The sequence below is a fragment of the Heteronotia binoei genome, chromosome 5 (genome assembly GCF_032191835.1).
Source record: "Heteronotia binoei isolate CCM8104 ecotype False Entrance Well chromosome 5, APGP_CSIRO_Hbin_v1, whole genome shotgun sequence".
In the NCBI taxonomy this organism is placed as follows: domain Eukaryota; kingdom Metazoa; phylum Chordata; class Lepidosauria; order Squamata; family Gekkonidae; genus Heteronotia; species Heteronotia binoei.
This window is the reverse complement of record NC_083227.1, coordinates 103,869,028-103,887,528: the sequence shown is the minus strand read 5'-3', so window position 1 is coordinate 103,887,528 and position 18,501 is coordinate 103,869,028. Positions and strand designations below refer to the sequence as shown.

The window sequence follows — 18,501 nt, the reverse complement described above, 5'->3', positions numbered from 1 at the left end:
CACTTCTGCTATTCATAGGAAGAGTCAAGAAGCTATACTGTGCACAGAAGCTGTCACAGCAGGAAATCCTATTGTTTCTCTTTTTCTTGTTGTATGAGGGAAAGCCACATGTTCAATAGTAAGACTTCTTCGGTACCTAGACGACAACAATTTTTCTTTGACAGATATCAGTAAAGAGAAATAGACAAAAGAGATTTTCTGCCTTAGTGAGGCAAAATAATTCCAAAAGGAATTTCATGGTTAATATTTGAAAACTGCTTTGTAGCCCCCCACAACTGAGACCAGAATTGTTGCCACTAACAGAGAGAAGAAGGAATGAAGCAGTAGCTTATAGCTGTGCAGATAGTTTGTGGATCTTGGTGCTTGTGGATAGGTCAGTATCATGAATTATGAAAAATAATAGAAAAACATGTAAATATACTTAAAATTGATAATTTACATAGATGCCTGCTTTTCTTGGTGTAAATTTTATTAAAGTTTGTGCCTTTTATCCTCATGCTTAGGATGTCTTTGCACTTGAAGCTGCTAGAGGCTGGAAGAGATTGTCACATAATGTAATACTTCACTAGTTCTGTTGTTGGGAATAGATATTGAGGAACCCCCCCCCCAAATAAGGACTTTATTTAGCTGCATTTATTGCCCTCCATTCTTAGTGAGACTGAAGCTGCTTTATGCAGTTCAAAGCAATGGAATCAGAGCAGTATAATACAGTCAACAGTGCAATAAAAAAGGATTACAGATGGAGAGTGGTGTAATCAAATAGAGAGTAATGCACTAAAACACTGTGATCAATGACACTGCACTGGATTATAAAAATATTATAGAAAAGGACAATACCTTAAACTTCACAGGCATTAATTATGATCCAAATTCTGTATGTAAAATGGTTTTCATCTGCACCTAGTTCTCTGACTCTTTCACTCCCATAATTGACCTCCCTTCTCTTGTTTGGTTCCTAAAAAATTCCAAACAGTTTACATGTTCCTGCGTGCTGGAAGCGGTGGAATAGATCCAATTTTCCAACAGTGGAAAACTCCTCATTTGGCAGATGGGAAACCTTGGATCTAACCCAGTGTAAATAAGTACATACAAATTGACAATTTATTGTGAGAGGGGAATTTTTAATGCACATGAGTACTCTAGGAATGTGAAGGCGAGTCTTGGTATGAAATAATTTTTCGTGTGAGACATCCAGGCTACAACCCAGGAGTTTGATGTCCTGTGACACAGATACGGCCTCTGGTGGCAGTAGGGACTGATGAACCCAAGCAGAGCTGAGCAGTGGCTCCGGCAGCCTTTCAAAGCTACGCATTGCTAGCAGATAGAATTGTGACGACTTTCCTTTGTCAAGCAACTTAAATGGATATCGGTGGAGCATTCACTCTCCACCTTTTGAGATGGCATTGTCTGCTGAACCTTTCTCACAAAGGTGCTCTGTTACTAAGTCTGATTAAACCCTCCAGATTACAAAGGAGGTTTGTAATGAGCACTGGCAGCTCAAGCTCAGTTCTATAAGAACCAAATAATTAATCCCTGTTAAACCAGTGGATATTTTGCAAAATAGACTGCGTCTTGCTTAGAAATGAGAACGTTTAAAAATCTACAAACATACTAGAGATAAATTGATTATCTTATTCCTGCAGTTATTCCTTGAGGTACTATTTCCAACCTTTGGCTGTAGAGCAATTGTGTTAAGTTGCTTTATAAAGTGGGGTACACATGAACATATGAAACTGCCTCATGCCGAGTCAGACCTTTGGTCTATCAAAGTCAGTAATGGCTGCTCTGACTGATGGCAGCTCTGCAGTCTCCAGCAGATGCCTTTCCCATCATGTACACCCTGATCCTTTCAGCTGGAGGCGCTACAGATTGGATCTGCATGCAAAGCAGACACTGTACCACTGAGCTACAGACCCTCCCCTTTCTAATAACTAGACCCATTTCACTCTGGGCTCAGGACTGGGTTTGGAATAAAAGCAGCCTTAATTGATTTGACTGTTAATCTTTGTCAGTAGAGGAAGTGTGTCCTTGTTAATTCTTCTGGGAGTTTGAGTGGCTGTAAGTACCACTGAGTATGGTATCTTTCGGGAGAGGCTGGCTTGGTTAGGAGTAGAGGGTATGGTGTTTTGGTGGTTCTGCTCTTACTTGGCTGGCCAGTTCCCGAAGGTGGTACTGGGAGATTGCTGCTCAGACCTGCAGCATTATGCCATGGGGAACCACAGGGATGGAGCCATCTTGTCTCCCAGATCATCAGGGGACTTATAGTGAAGATGCCATCAATATGCAGATAACACCCAACTCTGTTTCTGTTTAACTTCTGTGATGGGTGGGCCTGAACAGATGTCTAGAGAAGGCCATGGAATGGAAGAGGTCCAGTAAACTGAAGCACAGATAAGACCAGAATGAGATGCTGTGGGTTCACTCCAAAGAGGCTTGAGGACTAAAGATCAACTTGTCCTGGAAAAGGTTATGCACCCTCTGAAGGAGCAGATTCATAGCTTGGGGGTTCTGCTGGATCCTGACCTATGGACGGAGGCTCAGGTCTCCTCTGTTACAGATTAGTGCCTTTTATTAGCTTCAGCTGATGTGCCAGCTAAAGCCCTTCATCAAAGCATTATCTGGCCGTGGTCATCCATGCACTGATTATATGCAGGTTAGATTACCATAGCATACTGTATGTCAGGCTGCCTTTAAACATTGTCTGGAAGCTTCAGCTGATCCAGAATGTGACTGGGGTGGGATATAGTGGTCGTATAACCCTATGCTGAAGGATCTGCAGTGGCTCCCCATTTGGTTCTGGATATAATTCAGAGTGCTGGTTCTTACCTTTAAGGCCCTAAGCAGTTTGGAGCTGGAGAAGGACCACCTCTTTCCACGCTGTCCAGCCCACCAACTAAGTTTGGTATAGTGGTTAAGAGCAGTGCACTCTAATATATAGAACTGAGTTTACCCACTCTTCCACATAAAGCCGGCTGGGTGACCTTGGTCAGTCATAGTTCTGTCACTCAGGTCCACCTACCTCAAAGGGTATCTGCTGTAGAGAGAGGAAGGGAAGGTGATCGTAAACCACACCAAGACTCCTTCAGATAATGAAGGGCAAGGTATAAAACAAAACCTTCTTCTTCTAAGAGCTTCCTCATGAGCCCTGATGTCTGCTTCCACCTGTAGAGGTGAGGCAAGTAGCAACCAGCAACAGAGTATTTTCAGTGCTGACACCTTGCCTTTGGAATTCCCGTTGAGGTTTGCCTGCCACCTGCCTTTCTTGATACCAGGCCAAAACCTTTCTTTTTTATCCAGGTTCTAACATTGTTTGCTTTTAGTCTGAGAAATGTTTAAGACTCATTTTGAGCTGTTCCGAGTTTTATGTTGTTTTGTGCTCTGGCCAGGTTTTTAATGTTGGATTTTAATTAACAACTTTTTATGTTTTTTTTTAAATTAAGTTTTAGTTTGCAAACTGCCTTGGGCAGGAAGTCTAGAAAGTCAGTATAGAAATTTTCTAATTAAATAACAGAAATAAATTAATTTTTCTAAAAATTTATAAATAAATAACGGTAAAAGAAACACCTAAACCAGAAAGAAAATATTAGTGTCCCACAATCCTATGAAAATATGTCTGTGCTCTGCAAACTAAGGGGAAGATCTGTGAATGAACAGAGTATTTATGGCTATGGGAGGTGAATGAATGCAGTATTACTAGAAGAAGAGGAGGAGAAGGAGATTGGATTTATATCCTGCCCTTCGCTACCCAAAGGAGTCTTAAAGCAGTTTATAATCTTCTTTCCTTTCCCCTCCCCACAACAGACACCCTTTGAAGTAGGTGAAGTAGGTGGAGCTGAGAAAGCTCTCCCAGAACTGCTCTTGAGCAGAACAGCTCTGAGTTATGATTGACCCAAGGTCACACCAGCAACTACATGTGGAGGAGTGGGGAATCATAACCAGTGCTCCATATGCTTAACCACTACACCAAACTGTCAGGTTACTCTTCCCACTTTCTCGGGGGGCGGGGGGGACACAAAACCTTTGTGTGAGACAGCACAAGCCTCACCCCCAATAGACCCAGGGCTGTACATATGCATGACATACTGACTTCCAGGAATAAAACTGGGCGGGCTGCAGCTAGAGAAGGTGATCAGAGAAAATTGCGGCCTCTTAAGAAAATTTAAGGGCATTTAATTTTTCTTACTTAATTTTTATTTAGAATATTTTTGTTGCCTCTTTAGGAACAAGCCAGAGGCTGTTACAAAATAAAAACAAACCACTAGAAGATATTTATTAAAATTGGGCATTAAAAACCCAGCCCAGCAGAAAAACATGGAACATAAAAACAGCACACTGATTTGCTTGTGACTTAGAGCTTCAGAGTTTCACTGGGGGTGGGGGGTGAGAAGCACTGATAAGCTGAATTAACACCTCAGAGGAAGCAATAGAACTTTAGATCATGGAGCTGGAGTGCAATCAGATGCTATCATTAAGAGACATTCCAGCCACTTTGATGCTGATTGCTCAGAGATATTTTTAGGAAGAGCCTTACATTTATTATTACCTGTCCTGTAGTTTAGGTATAACTGTTCAGTCTTCCTCAGGTTGAAGGGTTTGTACCCTTCTTGTCATGTGAAGTTAAATGAAAAGCTTTCCTGGCTGGGCTGCCATTATAACTGGAAGATGCATCCAGAGCAGGCTGTGAAATCAAATGATCAGGTGTAGATAAGCCACCCCAGTAAAAGGTATTCCCCAAATAGTTGAGGATGCCCACTATCACTACTTCTGTTTTGTTTGGATTGAGCTTCTGATTGCTTCAGCCCACTATAGTTGTCAACCACAGATAAATGCAATAAAAATGAGAAGTTGCAGGATTAAGGTCAAACGTTGCTGTGTAGTCCCCCCTGAACAGCTGCCTGGTTACAAAACGGTCTCACAGCTGAAAGGTCTAATAGGGCCAGTGGGGTTCAGTTTCCCATACTGATCTTCCAAACGTTAGTCACTGTCATGGTAACAAATGCAGTAGTGCATGAACACACCATGGTGTGCAAATTAGGAGCTTTAAATAAATATACTCTCTCCTTCTGCACAGATTTTCCCTTTCAGTCTTAACCATGATTTAGCATTGCTTCTGTACTATCTACATGCATGCTTAACATTAACTTTTCTGGTTAGGATATGTAAGGAGAATTTATGCTGAAGAGGGGTGAAAGAAGCCCTCACAAATCTTTCTTCCAGTTTGCAAACCATAGTTCAGAAGGGGCCAGCATGAAGCCAGAATGCCTCAGGTCTAGGAATCCGATGGGGTATCCAAGGTCACTTTATTGACATATATTGATTACTGCAATTATTCTAATTACAAAGTGAACCTAAATTATGTCTTTTAAGCCTGTAATTCCTGTTATCTCATTTACTGACAGTTGTTCTGATTATGCTGTGAAAAGAATGTAAACATGTAATTCCTGCTAACTGAATTACCTAGAGTTGCTTCTGCCATATTCGGTAAAAGGAATGAAAACATGAAATCAATCATGTTCAGTCAACACATAGGGGGAAACCACTGACTAGCACGCAGCCAAGAAGTTTTCATTTGCCAGTATGTGCAGCCTCACCAAGAGCTCAGTCGGTTGCCATTCTCATGAGTTCGTAGGAGTTTATCTTTGAAGGGTCAGAATAGGACAAGCAGAGGGCAAAAGCTAGGGCAGAGCTGCTATTCCAGTTCCTAGGAGCATTTGGCTACTCCTTTGCTTGGCAACCTGCTGGTGGGAGATCACATGCTTCTGGTCTAAAGCAAAACAACCACAGCAAGAGCAAAAACAGAGTGGCTCCTGCCCATCATTATCATTACCCTTCCCAGCATCCCTCTCCCTACACTGTGTATACATCAGGATACACTGTATACTTCATAAACTGTCATCCGAGCCTGCCCTGTCTGTGCCAGCCAAACTATCTGCTAAATTTGGGATATTATGTTCTCCCAACTCAAGTATCAAGTTCCCTGGATCACATGCGCTTCCAGCCAGTATTTAACTCTGACACCTCTGTCAGATTCAGTATTCCCCTATACCGTTTGGATCAAAACAAGAGAAATCTGGTGTCCTTCACTTTACTTTTTAAAGTTTTCATCTGTCTTATTTTTTTTCTGTTGGCTCTCATTTTCTTTCTCTGGTTATATTGAAAAGCAGGACAATATTTTGAATTGCCTTTCAAATCTGATCATCATGTTTCTGATTCTTCTAGCCACTACAGAATTAAAGGATTTTTTTGCCAAGGCCCGGAATGGTTCAGTCCGCCTCATCAAAATAATCATTGAAGATGGTAAGTCTTGTTAATCTAGGGTTTCTTTGTGTCAGTTTGCTCTGTACATCACTGCTGTGCCTCATCTAGTCATAATAGTAAACTTGGGAATGGAAAACAATTGTCATCTTGGAGCTACCAGAGAAAAACTCCAGTGGAAGCTACTGAGATGCATCTACTTAGAACACAGAACTTGGTGCCAGGAATGGAATCAGCCTGGCTGTAACTTTAAGCAGAAACTTGTATTCTTATTTGGTTTTTCTTCCCAGTTCAGTTTCTTTGAGAAACATATATTGATTAGCTCTCCTCATTGGTATTTGTGGAGCAATACGTGGGGTTCACTGTTCACTGGTTTGCAAACTCTCTCTGTAGCCTAAGATTGGTCACTGTCTTCTAATGAGGTGGTGAAGACTACTTACTGTACAGAAGACAAATTATTAAAAGCTGTCAAACATTGACCTGGGGAGCAGAACAAAGTGCCTTGTAACAATAATTCTGGCACTTAAGAGGCTGGTAATACTATTTAAGAGATGAAACCTATTTCCTAGTGATCTAGTAATGACTTAAATGGTATTGCATTGCATGGCTACTGTAACATGGCAGATATCTGACAGTATTCCACTAAGAAACTCTGTGCAAATGTTCTGAAATTGGGTACTGTCAATGAACTGGATTCAGCAATCTGTCAGTGGAAGGGACTGATGATTGTGGATTGCCCCTACTTTCCCTTCGCCTCTGTATGATTCATCTTAACATGGTTTGTAGACTGTCTCTGGATTAACCCATCTAGAAAGCACTGATTTCTTTAACCAAATCTCAGGGCTTTCTCAGTTTACAAAAGCTCAAAATTTCTTGCACCTTTACATGCTGTGTCTTTTGGAAATACAACCAAGAAACTGATCCGATTCTTTACTAAATGTAAACACTTTGGAGGGACTACAATTGAAGTCAGGGTAAAAGTGCTCTAAGTTTTTGTATCAAAGAGCATTCAGTCATGTGAGCCTACCATGTGAAGTTCAGAGTGACACAGCCTACAGAAAGGTTAACCAGTTCTCAATGAGAACTAAGCCTGTGCTTTAGAGACCAGTTAACATTCCTGTTTCAGTTACTTTGTGACAGAATGTCATTTCTATCTCAACTCTCCTATTTTCATCTCCTTATCTTCATTATTTCCATGATGGTTACAGGACTGAGGAATTTCATTTTTGAATAGGAACTAGTTCAGGGTTTTCCAAGTAAGAAGTTTAGTTCTGTATACAGTGGAAACTCATTGTCCAAACTTCTGGATTTCCAGATCATTTACATTAATTGTGTGGCCCATGAAAATCTATATTACTGTGAACATATCATTGTATACCTAAACTATTGATTTTAAAAGTCTCCCAGCCTTCCTGAGTTTGCGCTATAGTTTAGTCTTGTGGTTAATAAAAAAAATTGGAGCATCTGCTTCATTTAAATGTGACTTTGGGAAGGTTTTATAAAGTCTGAAAGTGCTTTTGTGAACAGAATTTTCCAAACAGGTCACTATCTGTACGTGATTCCTAAGCTGCTATGGTGATCCTTATGTCTTATAAGATGACTCAGTTGAATCCAGATATACCTTCCAGAGTAGCTGATTCAGTATTTGACTATTTAGAACTAGTAAATACATTTCTATGAATGTAAGGAAGCATATCCAGTCATTACTGAATGGGGTATTTTTATCTTTGTGATGTCTTACTGGAAAACTGGAAGACCTATGGGGAAGCTACATAAAAGGAAATTAACTCTTGATTCCTTTAATCTACTATATTTGGTAAAGAGGTAGCACTAGAGACACCATGTGTATCACAATAGTTGTGTGGGGCAAAGGATAGACCAGGAACTGTGCTTTTAGAGATTCTGCACTTTTAGAAGAGGAGAGGTTGACAGTAAAAAATCTCATTGAATAATTTTGATTAGTTTATGGCCCCAAACTGTGAGGTAATTTGTAGCCTCAGATTGAATGGAACTGCTACAGAAGCTAAAAAGCTACAGTTACAGCATTAGAAGTTGCTGAAGGAGTTAAAGTTTCATTGACTTTAGGCAAGGCATCTTTTAAGCTGGAACTGCCTCAAGGCTTTGTGCCTGTCTTTGAGAAGAATTTAGGCCTATTCAGTGATGTCATTCATGAATCTGTGTTCTGTCTCTAGTGAGAGAGATGTTCACTTCCGAATGCTCCTTATAGAAACACACAGATGTGATATCATTCCATGGTCTGACTTCACAGAAACAGGACTTACAAGTCCTCATTCTCATGTGTTCTTCCCCCTCTTCCTCTCATGTGAGACTCAGAAGTTGAATGCTTCTTAGTTGTCAACAAACCACAGTGTGTCATGGCTCCTGAATGGAATGGAATGATAAACCCTTGTTTGTTCTGTTGCCTGTAAACTAAGATTCCAAACTGCAGTTTAATCCTGATTTGGAAGTCTTTGTTCTGAGTAGTATATCTTAGAGAAGAAGGAAGTAGGAAGCAAGTCTCATTATCGGAATTCATCTAATACCTTCCACTTGTTTTATGTTAACATTGTTTTCATATTAGTGTTTTCTGCAATATAACCTTTTGTGTTGTTTTTGATAACAAATTTTTAATTCAAAATAGTTTGATACAGGTAAAAATCTTTTCTGCAGCCTACTTGAGAAGGCAGATAGTTTCCTACAAACAACATTGTTAGTTAAAGCCTTCTTCTTTAACATTGCTTGCTCCTTTCCCATTCCTGGGCCCCTGTCTCCTAGTTTGATACAATTTTTGACTCGTTGCTTAAGCCACATAAGCCTTTTAATGCTTTTTGTTTTGATGTAGCTGTTTCTAATGATAGGAACTTGTGGCTTTGGACACTGTTGGCTAGAGCAATCTTAAATGATCTAATGTGCATTAAAAGTGTTACAGGTGAACTCTAAAATGCAATATGCAAAGCAGCCCTGACCTGGATAGTCTAGGCTAGCTGGATCTTGTCAGATCTCAGAAGTTAAGCAGGGTTGACCCTGACTAGTATTCGAGTGGAAACCTCCAAGGAATACCAGGGCTGTGATGCTGAGGCAGACAATAGCAAACCATCTCTGAACATCTTTTGCCTTGAAAACCCTATGACAGAGGTGTTGAACTCTGAAAGGGATGGATCTGCCATAAATGTCACTTTGTTGGGCCAAGCCATGTATCTCATAAAATGTACTAGAGATACAAACTTTATAAAGGTGATTTCATATGTCAAATGGCAATAGCAGATGAATGACAGTAGCAGGCTTGATTAGATGTGATATGCAGAAAGGGGTAGTAGGTGTGGAGATAGCAGCACTGGGGAAACCTAGGTCTCAGTTCCATCCAGGGGGATGCAAAGAATAAATTGACTGATTAATGAACAGTTGCTGACCTAAGAGTAGCAGTACTAAGAGCATAAGAACATAAGAGAAGCCATGTTGGATCAGGCCAATGGCTCATCCAGTCCAACACTCTGTGTCACAAAGTGGCCAAAAAAACCAGGCGCCATCAAGAGGTCAATCAGTGGGGCCAGGACACTAGAAGCCCTCCCACTGTTGCCCCCTCCAAGCGCCAAGAATACAGAGCATCACTGTCTCAGACAGAATTTCAAAAGGAAATTCCTTGATGGTACATTCCACCACCAAAGCTTTCAAAATGTCTGTTTCCTCACAGAATATTCAACACAATGGAAGTCAGTAGGTGTTTAATCCTGAGCAGAATTATGCCCTTCTGAGGTTCTTGAGGTCAAAAAGTTTAAAAGAGGTGCAACTAGAGTTGCTAGGCAAGGCAACCAGCAGGATACTGGGGTGGGTGGGGACATTAGGTGATGTCACTTCCAGGAAGAATCATTAGTGATGTCAGCCCTCTCTAGGAATCACCCAGAAATGACATCACACAATCTCTGATGGCGTTTTTAAAAATGTTAATTTTGCAGCTACTGTGGTGGTGGCGGCAGGCAGTGGGAGCTGGGAGCAAAGGGGTCGCCCATCCCTGGTGGGAGGCTGGCAAACCTAGGTGCAACTCTTCTTAAGGTAGCCCTGTAGCACATATGTACCAGTAACAAAAGATGGACTCAAATAGAATTGTTTGTATGGAATGAGGTATTGATGGCTGCCAGGTTAGAAACCTTTTATAAATTTTTAGACCCCTGGCATGTTTTCAGCCTTCTAGTGCTGTAATTGAAAAAAGTTATTATTTCCTTCTACAACTTGGGTTAAAGGGCAGTTTGATCTGTGGTATAATCTTCCTAAAACTCAAACTGAATTTTCATCACCTACCTCTGTTATTAGAAGGAATACCATATAACCATGTTGTTATAGGAAAGGAAAGGTCCCTTGTGCAAGCGCCAGTCATTTCTGACTCTGGGGTGACGTTGCTTTCACAACATTTTCACGGCAGACTTTTGCCATCCCCAGTCATCTATGCTTTCTCCCCAGCAAGCTTGATACTCATTTTACCGACCTCAGAAGGATGGAAGGCTGAGTCAACCTCGAGCCGGCTACCTGAAAACGTAGCTTCCACCGGGGATCGAACTCAGGTCGTGAGCAGAGCTTAGGACTGCAGTGCTGCAGCTTTAACACTCTGTGCCACAGGGCTCTTTGTTGTTATAAGGACTACCATATATCCATTTCAAGAGTAATTTTAAAATATTTATGTCAACACAGATTTTAAATATAAATATAAGTGAGCAGTTGGATGTTTAGTGAACACCACAGAAATCTACCCCTGTTTAGTTATTGCTGTTTGGCAGGGCCAGTTCCCAATGTTATTGCTTTCAGGAACTTTGGCTGTATGACACAAAGTGGCCTTTATACTGCATCAGAACTTTGATCTATCCAGGTCAGTGATGTCTACTCTGGCTGATGGTGATTTGCCAGGGTTTCAAGTAAAAGACCTCTGCCTTTTATGCCACCTGCTTACCCCATCCGTTTTGACTGGAAATTTCAGTCTTGAACCTGGGCAGACCCCAGGGGCAGGGTATAAATCTGCAATTCTTCTTCTTCTCTTCGCATTCTTGCTTCAGTGTACATTTATCCCATCTGCCTCATATACTAAATCCAGCATCTTTCATTCTATTCTCTCTATATTTATTCCCTGAGAAAATTGTTTATTCTTGTGTGCAATTTTTTAATTTTTTTTTTGTGCGTAGAAGTTATGTTGACTTCTTAAAAGCCCTACTGGGGCATGAAGGGCATTCAGAGAAGTGGCTTGATATAGCCTACCTCTGCCCTCCTGACTGCTGGTATTCCTTGGAGGTCTCCCATCCAAGTACTTGCCAGGGTCAGCCCTGCTTTGCTTCTGAGATCTGATGAGATTGCGTTTGCCTGTGTCATGGGTGACAATGGGGGCAACAGCAGGGGAGAGCCTCAGCTTCTGTGTTATGCTTGTTTGACCCTCCAATGCAACTGGTTGGCCATTATGTGAAACAGGATGCTGGACTGGATGGTTCCGTAGTTGATCCAGTAGAGTACTATTTATGTTCTAAGAAAAATAAGATATAAATGTAACCCATAAAAAACCCTATAGGTGTGTACTAAGTGGCCACACCTAAGTCAGAAGCATCAACTGGATAGTATTAGTGGTGTACATGGTACAGCTGATCTTTCTATTGCATTTTCTCAGCTGGATGGTTGCTTCCCATCTTTGTAGGTCCAGCAAAAAGAGAGCTATTTTTGTTAAAATTGGGGTTGAAAATAGAAATAGCAAACAGGTCCCAAACTCCACCAAGACTGCATCCACACATTGTTGGATATTGCACTGTCATTATGTTATAATAATACTAGTTCACAACTGGATTTTCCAGTGTAGACTAGACAATCCATTTGAGAATTATTGCTGTAGGACACTATCCAGGGATTTATGGCTGCATGTGGCTTCATTGCTCTTTAGAGCAAGCTTGATTTCATGAACAGGGTTGTGCTGCCACAGCTTTCCCTTCCTACTTGCTAGTTTGTCAAGTAATTCTGGAGAGGTAAAAATTGCTGATCTAAAACAGTATTTTGTTGACCATCTTCAGGTTTTAAAGTTATATCACCTTATTTGATAGTCCTGGCAGGAGTGATGTCTGAGGTTTAAATAGATGAAACTGCTTGTGGGGAACACCCCACCAGTTGTAGCAGTTGTAGCCATCTTCTGTCCATGTTGAAATCTGTCTTAAAAGAGAGAGGGCAAAAGAAATATCTTTTCACACATTTTCTTCAGCTTGTTCATAATTATATAGGCTTCTATAATGCCTTTCCCTTTAGTTATTTTTTGGTTAAGATTACCCCCCCCCTCAAAGTTCTTAGTACTTCCTCACAGGAAAAGCATTCATTTTAGTTTGTCTTTTCTGTACCTTTTCCATGTATAGCTCATTGGAGTAGAGTTGAGAGGTAGGGTAACAAAATTGTAGAATCTACAAAACATAGACTTGTATAACATAATTTATTATATTTGTCTTATTTTCATTCACTTTTCTAATAATACCTGACCCTAATTCAATGTAACCCTAATTCACACATTGGGTTAACATTTTAGTGAACTTTTTATTTATAGCCCCAGGATCTCTTTTTATCCTTGGTGGTCACACCCAGAGTATACTATTAGTGCTTATATGAAGTTAGCAGTTTTCATTCCATTATTTATCACCCTGGATTTACAATGAATCTCATTTGCCATTTTGTTGTGCATTCAAATCATTTGACAGTTTACCCTACTGAAGAAAAAATTAAGATGTATTTAATCCTAGTAATTTGTCTTGCCAAGAACAAGGCATATATTTGAAAATATATTCACAATCTCTCCCTCTTCCATTGTGTGTGTGTGTGACTTCCTGCACCAAACAAGATTGTTGGAGTGGACACACCATGTTATTATGGAGCCCCTGTGAGAGGGGTAACCTGTGAATCACATTGACTGACATCTTTCGCATGCCAAGAACACAAGTTTCCATTTTAAGAACTTGCTTGGAATGTCTTACTTTCTTTTATTTGTGTACTTGCCAGACTTTTGTTGTATATCTGTTTGGAGTTAATGTGACCTTGGGAGATGTTATCTAGATTTTCAGAAGAATGCAGTGTAAAATGTTAGTAAACAAGGAGAGAAGACAGATATAATCACTTTGGGGTCCCATTGGAGAGAAAAGTGGGTATAACTGAAATAAATAATAACTCTTAGGGGCTGTTCAGACGCACAGTATAATCAGTTGTCGCTGCTGTTTCATACCGAATTAAAAGTGGCTGATCAGACAGTGATCAGTGCTCAGTGGTAGAGCATCTGCTTGGTAAGCAGAAGGTCCCAGGTTCAATCCCCGGCATCTCCAACTAAAAAGGGCTCAGGCAAATAGGTGTGAAAAACCTCAGCTTGAGACCCTGGAGAGCCGCTGCCAGTCTGAGTAGACAATACTGACTTTGATGGACCAAGGATCTGATTCAGTATGGCAGCTTCATATGTTCATATAACATCTGCCGGTATTAACTCATAGTAGCTCCCCCCCACCCCCAATCCTTCTCGGAACTGGAGTATTTTGTTACCTGCTCCTTTGCGGTGTTTGAGTTCTCCGGTTTCACCTCGTAGTTTCCCCATCTGGATAGTTCTCGACTAACTTCCAGATGTCTGAAGGCTGTCCCAGAGCAAAAGGAGCCTCGGACATCTAGTTTACGGTTGCCATTTTTTTTTTTTACTACTTAGCGATATGCACACAACTGCATAACCACACAATGTTTTAACCTATGCGCATGTGTGCATGTGCACACAATGCACATAAAAGTGGGAAAAAACTGCATGGTGCCGTCATATGGATGGCAGAAGACGGTTTCACCGTGGCGTGATTTGAATTGCAGTATGGCAGTCTGATCGATAATATCTGGAACAAAGATATTTGGAACAGAACCGGGTCAGTTTAACGCGGACTCAACACGCTGTGTGAACAGGGCCTTAATGTTGTTAATGGTATCTGAATAAAACTCATACATTGAATAAACTTTTGTTGCCTCAAAGGTGCCACTAGACTCAAAATTTGACTTAACATTGTTTTTCTTGACTTCGTTGAGTGAGTGGGCTGATTGTACACCTCTTCTTTGTATGTGTGTCTGTGCATGATTCAGTTTACCCGGCTTGAGGACATAACAAGATCCTTGAATAAGTAAATAATAAGAAATCCGTGCAACATCTGTAAAATCGGCCTGTATTATTGCATGTAGAGAGAGATGAAAGAGCAACTTTTTTAGAGTTATTTAGTGAGGTCTTGTTAGATATAAGGTGTGGACTGGGTTGCTGAATATGCCACAGATTCCAGCTCATTTATTATGGCCTCTGCATAACAACTCCAACCATTTGTATTGTAACTCTGTCTGATGCTGTTAATGCCTCATTGAGGAATGGGTTGATCCCACAGCTTTGAAGGAGGCCATGATAACAGTCAACGTGGTTTAGTGGTTAAAGTGTTGGACTAGGATCTGGAAAACCCAGGTTCCAGTCACCACTCTGCTATGGTAGTTTGCTGGGTGACCTTCGGCCAGTTACACACTTGCTGTCTAACCTACTTCACAGGGTTGTTGTAAGGATAAAATGGAGGAGAAGAGAACAATGTAAGCCGCTTTGGGTCCCCACTGGGGAGAAATGGAGGATACAAATAAAGTAAATAAATTAATGCATTCTAAAAGAAGCCCTAACTTGATGCGGGTGACCTCAATAACTAGCTGAACACAAGGCGTTTGTGCTTGTAATGGCATCACAGCTCAAGAGATTCTTGGATGATAATATTGATTGGGATGCCTTTCAATTTGGCTTCAGGCTTGTTTTGAAAATTGAGATTGATGTGACCATTCTTCAAAGACTGATGCCAGCTTGAGCTCCTTAAGGGAAAAGCAGGATAGAAATATGATAGCTAAATAGGGGTACACAGACAGTTTTCATAATGGAAAGAAGTAAGCAGTGAGATCCCCAGATATCTGTACTAGGATCTTGTTCTTAAAGTAAAGTTGCCAATCCCCAGTTGGGTGATAGGAGAAAACCCTAAAGTTTTCAACCAGCCTTGAAATTCTTAAACAAAGAATGGAATATTAATAATATATCAAAACACTCTCATATACAAAATATATTCAATAAACATACTCTGATGTACAAAACATCCATGCTAAGTGCACCAGAAGGACATAAATGCAAACATTTAAAGACACGGTTTTAACATACGTCACTCTCCCCTGTGATTCTCTTTTGGTTTGCATAATCCCCAGTTGGGAGCAGGGGATCCCCCAGTTTGGAGGCCCTCCCACCACTTCAGGGTTATCAGAAACCGGGTGGGGGGGAGGGAAATGTCTGCTGGGCACTCCCTTGTTCCCTATGGAGACCAATTCCAATAGGGTATAATGGAGAATTGATCCATGGGTATCTGGGGCTCCAGAGGAGCTATTTTGTGAGGTAGAGGCACTAAAACTACAGCATAGTATCCAAAGCCTCTCCTCAAAACACTACCCAAGTTTCAAAAAGATTAGACTAGGGGGTCCAATTTTATGACAGCTCCATGTCACTATAAACAAATTGGAAGTCAATGCAGATATTACAAAATGAATGTAATATGCTAGTCACAAAGGCCTTTGCTTAATTATTATATTATTTTAAACATTTCATTCCTGTGTATTTTGCACTGATAGTAAAGTCTAAAAGTGCTACTGAACAAATTAGACCCAGATACCTTGGCCCACAGTTTGCTGTAATATTATAATAATGATTTCCCACTTTTCCTGATATCAGAAGAGCCTGGATTGTCCAGTGCCAGAAGTGTTATGTACTGCATTCTTTCAGTACAAAATTACTGTACTGTCTCAGGGAAGACAGAAGGATTTTACTGCTTGGAGGAGGTCAGTCACCTCTACTCATTGTACTTTTGCTCACACTAGAAAGGGTGGTATGCTGTTTCAGAGCATTCAACTTGCTAACAATGGTCTCTCTCTCAGCCTAGCAGTGGAACAGGTTTTCTTTACTTGTTGAAGCTTATCACCAGTAGCTTGCAAGAGGAAGGCAAGTTAATGCTTACTTGGGCTCTTTTTTTTTTTTGGGAAAAAGAGGTGCCAGAACTCTCAAGAGGGAAATGAAGACGAAACATGTGAGTGTCCCTCATGAACTTTTAAATATTTCCATGAAGAGGTCCCAGAACTCCATTCCCCCAGAAAAAAAGCCCTGATGCTGACTCATGTACTTCCTCTGCACAGTCTTACTTGTTCTCTATAAACTTTTCCACTACTGTTGCTCCCAAATATGAATTTGTTACTCTTTGACTAATCTTTTAATGAGAATGACCATCTCTGAAGGTATAGGGCATGTTTCTGACCATCTCAATTTCCTCCATTATGATTTTTCTTCCACTGGCAAACATGCTGAAGGTGAACTTCTGGTGAGCTTTGTAGGTCACTTGATTCAGGGTTCCAACATGTACAGTTCTGTTGGTGGCAGCCTAAGGCTGATTGACCCAATATTTTTGTGCAGGATATTAGTATGAACTCTGCAAATGTAAGCAGACATGTAACCTGCCCTTTCCATTTTTCAGTAGCATCAGGTGGAGGGCATGAATGGTGCCTACGATTGTAAAATAGTAGATGCACTTGGGCTACAGTCTGCATTAAATGTCCTGTGAATGGAAGAGACATGCAGCATGCATACAGAGATATAAGCCAGTGGAGGTGCTTGCTATTTAGTTGTAGTCTTTTCCTTATAGAGACTTTATGACTGGATTGTCTGGTCCCACTCCCCCCACCATTCTTTTGTAGTACAGAAACAACATAATGGTATTTCTAATCTTTGTGCTTTTAAAATTTAATTTCTCTTAATTATCTTCAAGCCACAAGGCCAGACTGTGTCCATGGCAACTTTAAGTACAGTAACAAAGCATTTCTGCAGGTTGAAAGGGGCTGAGGAGCCAAAGGGATAAATGCATTCTTTTACAGCTGTAGGGTAAAATGAGTCACAGAGGCTTGTGTGTATTCCAAGTGAGAGCAGGTACAGGACTTTGATCCAGATTGATCTAATCTTTGATCAGCCCTGCTTTCTTCAGGGCCAAAGGAAATAAAGAAGTGTAAAAAGTGTGGGAACAGTGGGGTGGGGAGGGGGGAATTGAGCCAATATTTGTATTTAAATTACAGTGTGATCTCAGAGTGACCGATAGCTCAGTATTAAATACCAGGAGATAAGTCTCAGGCCTAACTGTGAAAGTCAAGCCATCTGGCCAGAAAAACATCACTCTGGGTAGTGGCTGTTAAAGCTCAGGTGTTAGAGAAGTGGAAGGACGTTAGGTAAGGTAGGTAGGTTGGTTCAGCATATGGGGGAGCTATTAAGCTGCAGGATGTTTTTGTCCCCCCCCCGCAAATATCTGATCATTTACAACATGTTCTTTATCCTTATTTGCACCAACATTTGCTCCTTTGCTTGTGGATTAGGGGTGCAGAAGCAATCAAGCAGTCAGCAAATCTGGCTTTGCAGTGCTGTGGTTTCTACACTGGTTTCAGCGCTTTAGTTTCTCTCCACACCCAGAGTCTACAGAGGAAGTAAAGATTTTCTCTCCACTGCATAACAGCAAACAGCTTGCTTTATGGCCAGACCTAAAATGAAAAGGGGCACAGATGTGCTTGAAGAATTCTTAAAATATTGAGAATGTGCTAATAGTGGCAAGTCATAAGGAATGCTTGATTAGTGGACAATCCAAACAAGGTAGCCAAACAGTATTCCTTTATTTTGAATTGTTTGTTCTACCATTCCTGAATAGTCCAAAAAACTAAACACACACACACAAACCCACAATAAAACATAATGTGAATACAAGTAGGGACAGTTAAGAATGAGTAATGATCTTGTTTGCATAAATAAGCGATTCCTTTGCAGGAAGACTTAACATCCTTTCCCTGATGGCCTCAAATGCTAATAGAAAATTGCTAACCCCACTGAAGGGGAATAGATTTAAAGCTGCAGCTTCCATTTAAAAAACCATATGTTGACATTGGCAATAGTTTATCAGTGAAATCAGAACAGCTAAGTGAACTGATTTGTGATCTGCTGTTTCCTTTACTTTTAGTTTCTTAAGAATTAGGGCGTTTCCACTCATTGAAAACAGTTCTTTCAAGCTTTTTCTTGTAAGGATCTTCCTTTTGCTCTCAAAAATATGCATTTGTTCAAGCCCAGGCATATTCTTCAGGGTCCAGTTCAGATACTTTGGTTTTCCCCATAAGGATTTCTCGAATGGCTCCTGTAGAGACATA

At 40.7% G+C, this 18,501-nt stretch overlaps 1 protein-coding gene across 1 annotated transcript in view; it reads left to right on the top strand.

Annotated features, from left to right (window-relative positions):
* The window catches only part of TWF2 (twinfilin actin binding protein 2), a 110,305-nt gene that overhangs the window by 32,382 nt on the left and 59,422 nt on the right, over positions 1–18,501 (top strand). The window contains exon 2 of the mRNA XM_060239969.1: positions 6,220–6,297. Coding sequence (XP_060095952.1) covers positions 6,220–6,297 — 78 coding nt within the window. The remainder of the gene's footprint in view (positions 1–6,219; positions 6,298–18,501) is intronic.